The sequence below is a fragment of the Prunus dulcis genome, chromosome 6, assembly GCF_902201215.1.
Source record: "Prunus dulcis chromosome 6, ALMONDv2, whole genome shotgun sequence".
Taxonomy (NCBI): Eukaryota; Viridiplantae; Streptophyta; class Magnoliopsida; order Rosales; family Rosaceae; genus Prunus; species Prunus dulcis.
This window is the reverse complement of record NC_047655.1, coordinates 25,922,116-25,937,960: the sequence shown is the minus strand read 5'-3', so window position 1 is coordinate 25,937,960 and position 15,845 is coordinate 25,922,116. Positions and strand designations below refer to the sequence as shown.

The 15,845-nt window shown below is 38.0% G+C and overlaps 2 protein-coding genes across 2 annotated transcripts; both read left to right on the top strand.

The window, feature by feature from the left end:
- Positions 1 to 1,857: 1,857 nt before the first annotated feature.
- Positions 1,858 to 6,634, top strand: LOC117631787 (KH domain-containing protein At3g08620). The gene is made up of 7 exons (XM_034365089.1): positions 1,858 to 2,391; positions 2,551 to 2,639; positions 3,761 to 3,912; positions 4,922 to 5,038; positions 5,138 to 5,254; positions 5,428 to 5,571; positions 5,963 to 6,634. The coding sequence occupies exons 1-7, from the start codon at positions 2,312 to 2,314 to the stop codon at positions 6,107 to 6,109; spliced, it is 846 nt and encodes a 281-aa protein (XP_034220980.1). The 5' UTR covers positions 1,858 to 2,311; the 3' UTR covers positions 6,110 to 6,634.
- A 7,284-nt stretch (positions 6,635 to 13,918) lies between these two features.
- Positions 13,919 to 15,433, top strand: LOC117629983 (protein RETICULATA-RELATED 3, chloroplastic). Its single transcript, XM_034362673.1, has one exon. It carries the CDS (start codon positions 14,143 to 14,145, stop codon positions 15,235 to 15,237), a length of 1,095 nt encoding a protein of 364 aa, XP_034218564.1. The 5' UTR covers positions 13,919 to 14,142; the 3' UTR covers positions 15,238 to 15,433.
- The last annotated feature ends 412 nt before the right edge of the window (positions 15,434 to 15,845 follow it).

The following is a 15,845-nucleotide window of genomic DNA, read 5'->3' as shown; positions in this document are numbered from 1 at the left end:
AGATAAATGGTTTTCCCTATTTGTCTTAGTTTTGTTATGATTTTCATCTAACCATTATAAGCGGCTACGGCTCAGCGTCGGATCTTCACCTGCATTTCGGCGTCGGATCTCCACCACCATCTTTTTTGCAATTTCTTTATGTTTGGAATAAGTTGCAGAGACTCTTTGTGTTCTCTGTGTAGTTTTCACCTTTCATTTTGTAAGAGTTTTTCATATCTCCTTTGTAAGAGCTTTTCATCGATCTTGCCTGATCGTTAGTGGAGACATACCTAATTTTCTTAATTTTAATATTACACCTCTGTTATTGTAACGAGCCCTTTTATGGCTAGTTTGTATTGGCCCTTTGTGGCTAGTGACTTTTTTGACTGAATTATAAATGCAATAATAGAATTTCTCCCAAAAAAAAAAAAAAAACTCATTCATTTTACAAAACTATTTATGGTGAGGTGAGAAGTACCGCCAGGTGACACAAGAGAATGGTGAATGAGAGAGAAAATTAAGAAATATGTGTGTGTGTTTTTTGTTTGTACTATTTTAACCCAACTGTCAAAAATACTCATGTTCAATTGAAGCACAATTTGTAACTGATGTCTACATTCGATGAAACACATATGGAAAGATGTGCGCTTTTGTGGAAAAACTTGTATGATATGGAGATAATATTGTTTTTTTTTATATGGTCAATCACGATATGTTATGTGAAAAAGTTGTTATGTAGGACATATCGTGAGTGACTAGGGATAATAAAACAATGTTATTTCAGTTCCACATAAGTGTTTCTCAAGCTTTTGACAATTGCTCATGGACGCGTGATTTGTTATCAACATACATTATCACTATGAGAAATACAGAGAGGGATTAGAATCCCTAATAATTTTTTTATTGTTTGTAAAACTCTTCTAATGAAATCACATATGAAAAGAGATTTATCCTTGACAGTTTGTCCATGTTTGCACTACTTTTATCGTTAGAATCTCTCTTAATAGAAAATGTTTTGGAACTCACTCTTACAGTGTGATTTGTTATATTACGAGACTCATTTCATACGAGACAATCAAGACACAAATTGAATTTTATAAGTTAAACATCAATGAGACACCCTTACAATAAAGGGTATTCATGAGTAATAAGCCCTAAAAAGGAAGGAAAGGAACCAAAAAAGAAAAAAAAACATATTGGTTCATATTAGGTGATCATTTACCTCTATTGTTTTAAAAGAAAAGACGTTTTAAAAACATGGGAGGGGATGAGGTTATTGTTTACTTCAGGTCATTTTGACTGGACAGCCAGAAACATACCAAAAATTTTGGTTTCTAATTTGCTGTTTACCATGAATTCACAAAAACAATGGTGGTTAAAAAGATTAACGATTTCATTGGGCTTAAATTTTTGAGATAAAAGAATAAACATTGGAGTGATCCAAAGTCCAACCAAAGGAGGACCTTTCGAAGCACAGTAGGATTAGGAAGCCATAAAAACGGTCAAAGAAGAGTTCCACTCCTCCACTTCCACTCTACACAAAACCAAAAACATGGTAAATGGAAATTTCCTTGACCAAGCAAAACGACGGAGTTTTGGGTACGGCTTGTTGTCTCTGACCAGCTAAGCTTTCGTTGGCAACATCATTGTCATTGGCCATCGAGGCTATTTGCTTGTCTGGGACCTCTCTGTTGAGTTCAACAGAGCTTGATTCTCTGCATGGTCAACACGTGTCATCCGTTCGTAATGGACTTCTTCTGGGTGTATAACACTAAAACCCCAACATTCAACTAGCAGTAAAAACTCTCTCTCTCTCTCTCTCTCTCTCTCTCTCTCTCTGTCTCTGTCTCTGTCTTTCTATCTCCTTCTCTCTCTGAGTTCATGGGTCACTGTGAAATGAAAAGTCTCCTGTGAATGAATCTTTACCACCTTAATTTTAGCTTCCTTAAAACCAAAAAGATCCAATTTTTATTTGCACTCACACACAGTCTCTCACTACCCTTTAATTTTTTTTACATTTTTGATTTTGTTTTATTTCCTTTCTCTGCATAGACAAGGGTGAATATGTATAAAGGGAAACTGGTGAAAAAGCAGAAGAAAATAATTAAAGATTTTCCTTCCTTTCTGCAAAATTCAGAGAGAGCTGTCTGACCCTTTTCTTTTCCTTTTATCTTTATTTTATTTATATAAATTTTTATTTTTCTCCTATTACAAACTCCCTTTATTGATGGTGCTTTGTCTCCCCTTTTTCTTCTGCAACAACACCAACTAAAACCCTTTTCCTCCCATTCTTTTGAGTGTTCAAATTCTCTGAGAAAAGCACAGAAAAGCCATGTCGGGCTTGTATAATCCCAACTTCTCACCTGCCAGAGCTGCTTCTCCTCAGATTAGAAGCACCCCAGATGTTGACAGGTTTGTATATCCCTTCTAGAACCTTTCTTTTAAATCTTCAAAAACTAAACTGCCCTGAGAAAGATACAGTCTTGGTAATGAACTTTGCTCTGTTTTAATTTGATTATGTTGAACAAATTTTGCTCCTGTTTTTGATCTATGCGTCCTCTTGTTTTCTAGTCAGTACTTGTCAGAGCTGTTAGCAGAGCACCAGAAGCTTGGACCTTTCATGCAAGTACTTCCGATATGCAGCCGACTCTTGAATCAAGGTTTACTTACACATCTTTGAGTTTTGGATCTAGACTTTTATGGGGCATACTAGGTTTATTCCATTTTCGTTTGTTCTTGTCCCCATGACTGTCTTTTTGGAAATATGAAATGTGCTTCCTTTACTAGGCAGATCGGTCTGATTGGTTTTCACCTCATGACCGTTGGCTGCTCGTTTCCTCAGTTATAAAGGGCTGTTCTTTAACTGATCGTGCATTCATCTCCACATTTCATTGTGGAACAGTGTCTGCAGCCCTGTTTTTAACACATTCTAATGCTTAATTCTGAGTTCATTGTGTTTTTCGTTCCCTTCAGATGGGGAAGTTGGAATTTTCGTTGAAATTAGACTCAAAGCATTGTGTATAATTGAGTCATTTTCAATGATTCCTAGTTTTATGATAACAATAGGCTCCATTACTACTTACCACCCTAATCTTAACTGAGTATATTGATGAGTTATGCAAAGTTGCAACATCAATTGTACCTGCTTTGCATTCCCCCACTCTTTCCCTATGTCCATAGACTCTATACCATCTAAAGGTCTTATGCATCACCTAGTTGCAATAGCGAGTGCAGGCGTCTAAAATGTGAATTTGAATGCATTGAAATGTCTGCACTTCAGTTAATTTGAACTTCCAAAATGGGTCTATGTGGATGACTTGTAAAAAGTTATGGAAGGGGAATTAAAGGTAAAGGTAAATATATTTTGTAATATACACAAGATGAACACCCAAGGAATGCTGATTTTGATGGCCTTCTAGGAGAAGAGTCGGCTAGAGGTAGATTGGCCTGGTTTCATAGTAGATATCCAGTTTACAGAGGTGATAATGTACTCTCTGCTTCGGTGATTAGTTGACCTTAATAGGCTTCTTTACTCACAGAAAATGCAGCTCATTGAACTTCTTCTGTTGACCAACCCTCCTATGTGGTATCCACATCAAGGTGTGGTTGTGTGTTACATTGCAAAAACTAGGTCTACGCTATGCTGAGGTTTCTTCCCCTTTTCTATTTCTCATGATTATGATGGCCTTTTAACTTAGTTCTGTATAGTTTCATAACTTCACCTTGGAATGTCCTTTCCAATAGTGTGGCCAGTTTCTCATATGATTGTTTCTTTGTGCAGAGATTTTACGGGTTTCTGGAATGATGTCCAACCAAGGTTTTGGTGACTTTGACAGAATGCGACATAGAAGTCCTAGTCCAATGGCTTCTTCAAACCTTATGTCAAATGTTACTGGGACAGGATTGGGTGGCTGGAATGGACTCCCTCAAGAGGTGATTGTTTTGTTAATTTTCAGAGAGACATCTCTGATTTTTGAAATCCCTGCATTGCATTTTGTGTATTATTTTATTGATTGTCTGTGTAAGCTGCGATTTAATACTGTATCTCCTCCAGCTTCATTCAATACATAACTACCCATCTCTGAGGTGAAAATGTGTTTCATGCCTTTATATAGTTGTGTGTCCTAGGTAAAATTTCTTGTACATAGCAAAAGGTTATAGGAAAAGGGTTGGGACCACGGCAATTAACTGATAATGCCTATATATTGTGCAAGAAGTCCCTTGAGATTGGGTTTTAAACTGATACAGGGTCCTTTGCACTCATTCAAGGATCTTGGTACTTTAGACCCACTTGAATTTTGATTTCTTCTTATTCATTCTGCTTTCTATCTTGAACTTATTTGGCCCCCAATTCCTAATGTGAACTTGGGTTTTAGCCCACACAAATGCTATATATGAAATTTAAACAACCAGTTCGTACCTACATGAAGTGAAATGTTGTTGGAGAGAAGTTTAAAAGGAAATACGCTTTGTTGTGCATTTTAGAGTTATCTTCTTGTGCTAATGAACTTGGTATTGGCAGTCTCTTTCACCTGTAATTAATTCATAAAAACACAGATAATAAGTTATATGCATGTCTAACAATATTTAAAGCACAAAATGCGATGTGAGGTGAGAAATATAAAGAAATCAAACAATGATTGTCTTGGAACGTGGATTTATAACTCATAAGCTGGGTATGACCTGTATGTACATGTTTATCTCCTATTTATGTTTTTGGATGTACTCTATTGAAACAAGAAGTTTCTTATTTGTTACCTAAAGTGTGAATGTTAATCCTGTCATCTCTCTTTAATAAACATGTGTCTCCAATGCGTGATTCTACTGGAATTCACATGCTTTTTCTCAACTTTACTACCTGCCATCCTTCTCTATTAATTATCTTTGGTTTTTATTATGAATGTTACATTCTCTAAGATGGCAAGACCCTTTTACATAGCAGAGATTAGGTGGACCACATGGAATGACAATGGACTGGCAAGGTGCACCTGCGAGCCCTAGTTCATACACTGTGAAGAGGATTTTACGTTTGGAAATTCCTGTAGATACTTACCCCAATGTAAGTCATTTGCATACTTGTAGCATTTAAAGTCAGCTCGATTGGTTCCCTCAATGTAATAATAAATAACTGAACATTCTGTTTGCTTGTGGATGTTAGTTCAATTTTGTTGGGCGACTTCTTGGACCGAGAGGTAATTCTCTGAAACGGGTTGAAGCTACTACAGGTTGTCGTGTATACATTAGAGGCAAAGGATCTATTAAGGATCCAGACAAGGTAATACACTTGTTCATTCTTTTCTAGTCTAATACAAAGAATTTGCTGTCTATGATCAGTCAAAATTGACTTTTGGAATGTTGAAAATTTCTGAATATTTCATAATGCTACTTGATAAGATTTCCTTTTTGGTTCTCTAGCTTAATCATTTCGTATTATTTTCCAATATCAAGGAGGAGAAGCTTCGGGGAAGACCAGGGTATGAGCATCTGAATGAACCACTCCACATCTTAATTGAAGCGGACTTACCTGCCAATGTTGTTGATATAAGGCTGAGACAGGCGCAGGAAATTATAGAAGAATTGCTCAAACCTGTGGTAATTATCTTCAGTCTTTTGAATTTCTTGTTAGATAGTCATGATAATCATCAAGAAATCAGGATGGCTAACCCTCATTGCATCTCTGTCCTGGAACTTTTTATTAGGCCCATATTTACTTGTTTATGTCTTGAGAGGAAATTTGATAAAACTTCATATCCACATGTTAAGCTGCATGGGCGCCAATACTTCTGCTTGATAGGCAGACTTATAAAGTTAGGATCAGTCGATCCACAAGGCTATGAGCTCTCTTTCCCTGCAGAGGAACTTGTTTATGGATGCTATTACTGACAATTCTGTATTTGTATTTTAATTAGAAAAACACCTTTGTCCTAATTTTGACCTTAGCTCTTCATTTCTTTCTTTTGGGATATAAACCTTTCACTTGCAGGATGAGTCACAGGATTTTATTAAGAGGCAGCAATTGCGTGAGTTGGCTCTGCTAAACTCAAATTTCAGAGAAGAAAGCCCTGGACCAAGCGGTAGTGTATCTCCTTTCAATTCAAGCGGAATGAAACGCGCAAAAACTGGTCGATGAGTGCTCATATAAATCCTGTTTGAAATGTTCACTCCTCCGCTCTATAAACTCATGGCCAAGAATGCCTTGCAATACACATTTCCATCAGCATGGCTACAAGAAAAATAGGCTAACAGTTCTTGCTGGTGAGCTTTCTGGTGGTTTTTGTTTGGTTTGTTTTTCTTTCTTTTTGGAACAACAGACTGACAAAGACCCGAAACAGAAAAATATCAACAACAAAAAACAAAAAAAAAAAATGATGAAATTTATATAGTTGGCTCTCGAGTAGGTTTGGTGAGGTCAGTTTTCTGTGTAAACCTAATACATTCATTGGATTTATTCTTGTGTTAGTTACTTCTGAGAAGTGTGAAAATATATATATTAATTAATTGTGCAACCATTAGAGTTTAAGACAATGGGGTCGAGTTTAGCTTTGTAGGGCATGTCATATGCCATATTTTTTTTAATATTATAAGTATGTAAACAGAGTCTGGATTCTTTACATGTGCTTCTGAATTATTTAAGTTGTCTCTTTGGAGTCTTCAATGTTGTTGAATTGATATAAGACGACATACAGTTGGCTTGGTCTCAAAGCAATCAAGCCGATTCATTAAGCTCCTAATCACTTGATTTTGGATGATAAGTATCTTTCTAAATATAAAGAAGCGACCATCTTTCCCAGTGGGGCCATCGATAGATTCTATTTATGCTATTTAACTCAACATTGCTTGCTTAATGATCCCAAAACAAGAGAGTTCAAACAAACCCACATCGTGGTAGCTCGAGTTTGTGAGCTATGTCTTCAAATTTTTATATACTATTTGGCCTTTTGTTGTCCGTAGTTAACTTCACATGGGCATGGTGTTAGATAAATCCGAGTCTATTCGCATCGAATCTAAAATGTCGTAGTTTATAAATTGTCTTATGTTTGCTCGAATATGAAAAGTTTAGGTTTACAGGTCGTCTTATGTTCGCTCTTTTACGATTGAGCTACTTGTGCAAGTCAACACGTCCGCTAATTACGATGACACTTTGGAAAACAAACTTAAGAAAACTCGTATGACATCTCTAAATTATAAACGTTTACAGTTTACATTAGTTCGACCATGGCCACAAAGAAAGAGTAGTAATTGTAATACTGGTAGAAGAACCTCGGATATAGCAACCAACCAAACCAACCGAAAAACCCTATGTAAACTTGCCAATCCACATTAGAGGTGTCAATCCATCAAACCAAGTGAAAAAACATAAGCAGGCTTGGCAATTTACAATTGTCAAACAGATTGGGTTGATCCAAGCACGGCCGAGCTCATATTGCCTAAGTTTGTGTAACATCCCACATCGACTAACGGAGAGGGGGTGATGTGCCTTATATGTACATGCTCGCCTCCATCTAGCACGGGGTCTTTTGGAAGCTCGCTCGTGAGCTCCTACAAACAAAACCGTGAGGGCAGAGAGGGGGGTCCAATGCGGACAATATCGTGCTGCGGCAGAGCCGATCCGGGATGTGACAATTTGGGTAGTTTGACCCCTCAGTTGACCGTGAGTCTTCCGAGGTAGTTTCACCCTTCAAGGAGTACTAGAACGACCTTACTAACGAGTCTCCCTCGTTATTTGAGTTATGTTGACTATGTTGGGATTTTGAAATTTGTTTTTATTATCATATGAAGTATCTCGGATAATATTTTAATAATTGAAATTATGGAATTGTTGAGTATGGGTTAATTGAGTTGGGTGAGTTTTGAAAGTGAGCTTTGGGTTCGGCTATGATTTTAGTTGATTATGTGTGGGATACTTTGGGTGTTGTTGTGAGATGTTGGAAAGATGTGAGTTTAGAATGTTAGTTTGAGTGCTATTAGCACTACCTTATGTACCACCCCGGATATGGATTAAATTGTACAATCCTGGGATCGGCCCCGCCGTAGCACGATATTGTCAGCATTGGGCCTCCCATACCCACACGAGTTTGTTTCTGGGAGCTCACGAGCAACTTCCTAGTGGGTCACCCATCCTGGGATTGCTCTAGCCCCAACTCGCTTAATTTCGGAGTTCCCATGACTCCGAAGTCAGTGAGTTCCCAAAAAGGAACGTGCTAGATGAAGACGGACATGTATATATGAAGCACATCACCCCTCTCCGTTGATCGATGTGGGATGTTACAATCCACCCCCTTAGGGGCCTGACGTTTTCGTCGGCACACTCGCACCATACGGCAGAGTGGCTCTGATACCAAACTGTTACATCCTGGGATCGGCTCCGCTGTAGTACGATATTATTCGCTTTGGACCCCCCATACCCTAATGATTTTGTTTATGGGAGCTCACGAGCAACTTTCCAGTCGGTCACCCATCCTGGGATTGCTCTAGCCCCAACTCGTTTAACTTCGGAGTTTCCATGACTCCGAAGCCAGTGAGCTCCCAGAAGGCCTCGTGCTAGATAAAGGCGAGCATGTACATATAAGGCACATCACCCCCTTTTCATTAGTCGATGTGGGATGTTATAATTTAAGCCAGGATTGATGATTTTAATAAATGAATAGGGCTCGGCACTCCTTGTTTATTAAATGAGCCGACTCTAAACAAGCCAGAGCAACCCAACACGACCCGTTTGACACCTCTAATTCGGATCAGGTCAGTCTAACCTAAGTTGTACCTTGGACTTGGAGTTTGACCAACTTGTCGACAAAACATTGACTGTTTGGAAAGTTGGAGTCAACCAAACCAAAGAGACGCCAAAGCTATATATATGGTACATATTACTAGTTTCTCTCTTTACCCTTCATCTTGCTTCATGCATCCTCCTGACCCACGTAGGAACCCTAGACCATTCCCTCATTTTTGCTACAACCACCTCTACCATTTTCTCTCCCTCCGCCGTCCTCAGTAGAAATATATTCTTCTTCGCCGTCCACAGTAGACCATTCCCCTATTTCAGCCACGAATCTAACCCTCACATTTTCAGTAACAACTGCCTCAACACAAATAAATAAATAAATAAATAAATAAATAAATAAATAAATATATATATATATATATATATATATCTTTGCCTTCTTGATAAGCCAATATTTTATATGTATTTTATGCCTCATATACTTATTTATTTGTTAATTTCTTTGGATTAAATTGGTTGTTTTAATTGGTTTTGTGAAATTTGTGAAATTTATGAAGGAATTGTGAAATATGAGAAATTGAAGTAAAAATGGGCAAGAAGATGAAGATTGAATATTAATTAAAAATAAGATAAATCATTCCTTTTGTCAAAAGGAATGTTGTCAAAATTCCTAGTTCAATATGGTTCAAGTCTTACCAAGTCAAACAAGGAGAAATAAAGAAGACATTATATTGTAAGGAATCCTATTTTTATAACAATTGTAATTATACCTTAGATAGGTAGGATTTCTAGGAGTATTATAAATAGGGAGTTTCGGCCATTGATCAAAGATCATCTATCATCAAATTCCACACATTCACGCCGAAACACTCAAAGGAGAATACAAATCATTTGGTGCCTTCCATGTTTTCATCAACTATCAAGATTCTCAATAAGTCCTTCATGAACTAATTTATTTTACTAGGGCTACGATGTAGCCTAGTTATGAATACTCAAATTCTCCGAGATTGTTAATTTTATTTATCTATGCATGTTGAGTGCTTGTTACCATTCTTAATGCTTTCAATTAATTGGTCACTAATTGCATGATTGGAAGAATTGGGTCGAGACCGGAAGGAGATTCCTAATAAATAACTTCTTGTAATAAGTATCATAAATTACATAGCCGACCTCGGAAGATTAGGTTATGGTTTGTGTAGTCTTTAATGTTTTCCACAAATCTTAATGGGTTCTTAGCCATCTAAATCCATAACTAGGAATAGAGTGGGTAGACGGTATAGAACACAACTAATATAACTCGAAAGAGAGTATTGGTGAGGTAAGGGAAAACGATTATCAACATGTTAGGTAATTAGGATTAACAAGCTAGAAGGATTTGGGTGGGATTAGCTAGGTGAAATCGGTGTCCTAGTGCTTTATCATCTTTGTTCTTTTACATTATTTACTTAATCTCAATTTATTTTACTTGCTTAGTTAGATTTTAATCATCATAATTCTCTTATTGTTTAATTCAAATATAATTAAAAATAAATTACTCTAACATTTAATAGATTAACTTGATCCCTGTTGGAACGATACTCTATTCACTACTATACTAATTTGAGCGATATTGTCCACTTGCAATTAATCACATCACTTCTCTCACTCACCACACTACTTCTCAGATATATCAATCAAATCATATATATCTTTGGCTTCGGGCAAATGTTTCTTCTCACAGCAAGCCTCTTCCCATATGCAAGCCTGGCGATGGGCTTCAGATTCAACTGCTGACATGTTACTTGGCATTTTCATTTTCATTTTCTTTTTAAGCCTTAGGTACTCGCGACACTACAAAATTGACCATTTATACCTTATGTATAATAATATTAGAGCGGACTTCTTTAGCCACTTCCGCATATGTCATAGTAAGGTTTCGAGAAAGAGATTACTTAATCATTTAAGATATTGTAATAATGTGTAGAATTCGTTTGGACACAACGAATTCCACCTGGAAAAATCTATCCCTAAAATATTAGTTGGAATAGAACATATTGTTAGATTGAATGCATGTAAGAAAACTATCAGAAAGAAAATAGAACCAATCAAAACCTTACTTGATTTGGGATTTCAAGTTAGGGGCTATTGAGAAAATGAGGTGGAAAACCTAAACATCAAGTCTAATTTTCATCGCCTAACAATTGTGGATCAAATGCAACAATGTAAGTCTATCATATCTATAAGTTTCACCCCCACTTTGCATATGAAGAACGAATTGTTCAGGATGATTAATAAGAACTAGAAACCCTCAAGTCATAACAAGAATCCCAGAAGAGCGAAAACAAGAAGCCAGAGCAACAAAACCTAACCTTTATCTCTTTGCTTCTCACCATTTTCAAAACTCTCTCGTTTTTTTTTATATTTCTTATTGTTAGATTGAACACATGCAAGAAAATTATCAGAAAGAAAATAGAACTCAAGCAAGAACGAAAAACTAAAGAACCCAATAAAAACCTTACTTTATTTGGGATTTCAAAGAGTTTGACTAACGCTCTACATTCCTCTATGATGGTCCAAAAAGCAGTTTGCAACCTTCGAGGCAGAGAAATGAGAAGGCCATCTGGTTGTGGCATTACGCTCTGTGAGAATTATACTAAGAAAATAGGGGCTCAGGAGAAACAGAGGTGGAAACCCTAAACATCGAGTCTAATTTTCATCACTTAACAATTGCAGATCAAATGCTACAATATAAGTCTATCATATATATAGGTTCCACCCCACCTTGCATATCAAGAACGACTTGTTCATGATGATTAATAACCTGTAGGGTTTCGAAAGAGAGATTAATCAATCATTTAAGATATAGTAATAACTTGTAGAATTCGCATGGACAAAACGAATTCCACCGGGAAAGATTTATCCAAAAAAATATTTGCTCATATAAAACATATTGTTAGATTGAACACATACATGAAAACTATCAGAAAGAAAACAAAATCCAAGCAAGAACCCAAGCAAAAACCTTACTTGATTTGGGATTTCAAGGAGTTCGACTAAGCCTTTGCTTTCCTTTATGATGATCCAAAAATTGGTTTGCTACCTTCGAGCTGGAGAGATGAAAAGACCATCCGATTGTGCCATTATGCTATGTGAGAATAATACTCAGAAAATGGGGGCTCTGGAGAAAATAAGGTGGAAACCCTATTCATCGAGTCTATTTTCATCACCTAGCAATTGTGGATCAAATGCTAAAATATAAGTCTATCATATATATAGGTTCTACCCCACCTTGCATATTAAGAACGACTTGTTCATGATGATTAATAACCTGTAGGGTTTCGAAAGAGAGATTAATCAATCATTTAAGATATAGTAATAACTTATAGAATTCGCATGGACAAAACGAATTCCACCGAGGAAGATTTATCCAAAAAACATTTGCTCATATAAAACATATTGTTACATACACATACATGAAAACTATAAAAAAGAAAATAGAATCCAACCAAAAACCCAAGCAAAAACCTTACTTGATTTGGGTTTCAAGGAGTTCGACTAAGCCTTTGCATTCCTTTATGATGATCCACAAATTTGTCTGCTACCTTCGAGCTGGAGAGATGAAAAGACTATCCGATTGTGCCATTATGCTATGTGAGAATAATACTCAGAAAATGGGGGCTCTGGAGAAAATGAGGTGGAAACCCTATTCATCGAGTCTATTTTTCATTGCCTAGCAATTATGGATCAAATGCTAAAATATAAGTCTATCATATCTATAGCTTCCACCCCACCATTCATATCAAGAACTACTTATTCATGATGATTAACACCTGCATTAAGAGCGCATAGACTATGTTCAAGAGGAGACATCACATGATCTTTATATATGAAGATCCCACAACATTACCAACATGTTCATCCTCAACACCAATAATATGTTCATCTAAGTCCATCATATCTATAGCTTCCACGACACCATGTCATTGTGAACATAAAGCATTTCTTCACCTTGATCCCCTATTTCATTGTGAACATCAAGCATTTCTTCTTCCACTTGAGTGTCTTCATCTAAGTCCATCATATCTATAACTTCCACCCCACCGTGCATATCAACACCCTCAACACCATTTAGCAGCCACACCTTGTCCAATTGGCTCCATCCATAAAAGCCTCAAGCATTTTATGGCTCTCTTGCCAAGTTGGGTATGATCGATATGTTGTAATTAGTGAGATTCCTAACTTGTAATATTTGACTTGTTCTATACTCTTGTAGTTAACAAGAGTGTACGTGACTGAAAAACTCTAAACGGTAAGAGAGAGAGAGAGAGAGAGAGAGAGAGAGAGAAATAAAAGAGAAAACTTTAGATCCCGAGGGTTTTCTCTCGAATCCTTTCAGATCTTCGACTTTGGTGGACTTATGTTGATTTACTCTTTCCTTGGCATATTTATTGTCTCATATTTGAACTGTCTTTGGTTGTGCCTTATCTTACAAGGCTGCTTTTTGAGGTGTTGCGGTTTGGACATGGTAAATCCACTGCTCAATTGGTGCATTAAGGCATTGGAGTAATTAGTTGGCACTTTTTATGTTATGTCTCGAGAGAAGATTAGTGGCGGTTGGTTTTCCTTTTGCTGACTTTTTATTTTGGTTTAGTTTGTTTAATAAAGTCCAGAAACTCTATGAGTGTTGTGTTTTTTCTCTTATGATTCCGGAAATATAGTTGAGTTTACTTGCTGTTCTTAGTCTATCTAGGAAAGTCATGTTGGTTAGCAATTAGTTTTTTTCCTTAATGTCATTGGACTAGATACAGAGAAATTATGGCGTTGAGATAAGTTATAGAAAAGTTTATTTTCGAGAGTGATTCTCTTTAGATCGTTTCAACTTTTAACTGGCTAAAAGTACTAGAGAAATTTTACTTATATCTGTTATATTGTGACTCCCTCTATCATGTGTCATTTGTATTGTTAAGCCTACTAATCTAATTGCCTTTTTATAAAAATAACAAGAGTGTAATGCATCAAAAAGGCGAGGTGGGAAAGTGGGTTGTAATCGTATAATCGCATTCACTGCCAGGCCGGCCCGACAGATAGTGGATACGAACCAGGGTCCCGGTAGTGTAGAATGACCAAAAAGCCCTTTCACACCAACTAAGCCAAAATGACCCGGAAATTCGTTTGGTGGGATTTGGGGCCCAAATTGCTCACCAACTTCCACAATAGCGTCCAAGTTCAAAGGCCACGTGTGATCAAAATGGAACTCACAGGCGCGTAGAAATGACACTAAAAATACTCGTCTCTCATTTTTAGGGTTCGCGAGTGCAGACGACAGTGACCGCCGGCCTTGATATTCTTGTTTGTAATTGTCTACTTGGGGCCGCCGTCTTCACCATTTTTCATTTTTAGGGTTCTTATTACATCACTCACTTGCTGAGCTTAGTAGATTCAGATTCAGATTCAGATCAATCATGGCAGCCACTGCGCAGCTTCGTTACTCTACTGTTGCTCGACACCACTCTAATCCTTCCGATAATCGCCGTTTCTCCAACAACCCTAATTCCTCCATCTCCTTTCCCTACTCTAAAACCCTAAATCGGGCAATCTCGTTTGTCCCCAAGCCCATTTGGGATGGAAAGCCAGAGCTTTCGTTTTCCGGCGGAAATGGCGATGGCCACTCCGGCGCCGGAGCTGGTGGAAACAGCGGAGGCTGGAGCCGCGGAGGCGGAGATGGGAATTCCGATGATTCGTCGCCTTCATCTTCGTCAGCGCTTCAGGGTTTTGGAGTTCTGGGTATGTTTCTCAACGGTTGGAGATCTCGAGTTGCAGCCGATCCCCAATTCCCTTTCAAGGTTCTGATGGAGGAAGTGGTCGGCGTGAGCTCTTGCGTTCTCGGAGACATGGCTTCTCGCCCCAATTTCGGCCTCAACGAGCTCGACTTCGTCTTCTCGACTCTCGTCGTCGGCTCCATACTCAATTTCACACTGATGTATTTGTTAGCACCCACTTTGTCTGCTTCAGCTGCCACTCTGCCTTCGATCTTCGCCAGTTGCCCGGCTAGCCACATGTTCGAACCGGGTTCGTATGGGTTGGTGAACCGTTTGGGGACATTCGTTTACAAGGGAGCCGTCTTTGCAGCTGTTGGGTTCGCTGCCGGGCTAGCTGGGACTGCCTTGTCAAATGGGTTGATCAAACTGAGAAAGAAGATGGACCCGAAATTCGAGACCCCAAACAAGCCTCCACCAACTTTATTGAATGCGCTCACTTGGGCAGCTCACATGGGTATAAGCAGTAATTTAAGGTACCAAACTTTGAATGGGGCTGAGTTTTTGCTGGAAAAGGGGCTTCCCCCTCTGGCATTCAAGACTTCTGTGGTGGTTCTGAGGTGCTTGAACAATGTGCTTGGTGGGGTTTCGTTTGTGGTGTTGGCGAGGTTGACGGGTTCTCAAAGTGTCGGTGAAGCGAAATCGGTGGAAGGAGGAGGGGAGGTTGGATCAGCTGCAGAGAAGGAGAAATTGGTGGAGGAGAGTGAGGATTTGCAGAGCAATCAGTCGACTTACAAGTGATTTGGTTTTTCTTCTTGTTTTTATTGTCTTGCTATCTGTTTTGTTCATAACTTTGAACACTTTGGAGAGTGTGGTGTTTTGTAGCTATAATAATAAGAAAATCCTAGGCTTGATGGAGTTTTAGGCGTTGTTAAAAGTTCATCTGGAAATGAAATGCTGGCTCAACTTGAATGAATGTGTTTACAGTTTACAATAAGCTTCATATTATATTTTAGCAATGCCCATTTTTCTGGAGGTTTTCAGGTTTGCAATTCTTGTTCATTACACCTGAGATGGTTAATTTTCAACGAAGTATACATTTTGGTTGACGAATGCGATTTCTAAGAAAATGGATGGTTTCATATTTTGTCAGATTCATTGCCTACCAAAAAATACTTTGTTTTTTGGTTTCTCAATGCGGTAGTTGTCGATGCGACTTGACATTGCCACTTCACCTAACCACTGCCTACAGGTACTAAACGACATGTCGACCCATCCACATTGGCCCCCTTTCGCATGATTTGCTTCCTTAATACTTTGTCTTTTCCACGGTAAGAAGGAAGGAAACAGAGAGAAGAAAAAAGAAACCACAAGATTTTTAAGTTGATTTGCTTCCTTAATACTGTCTT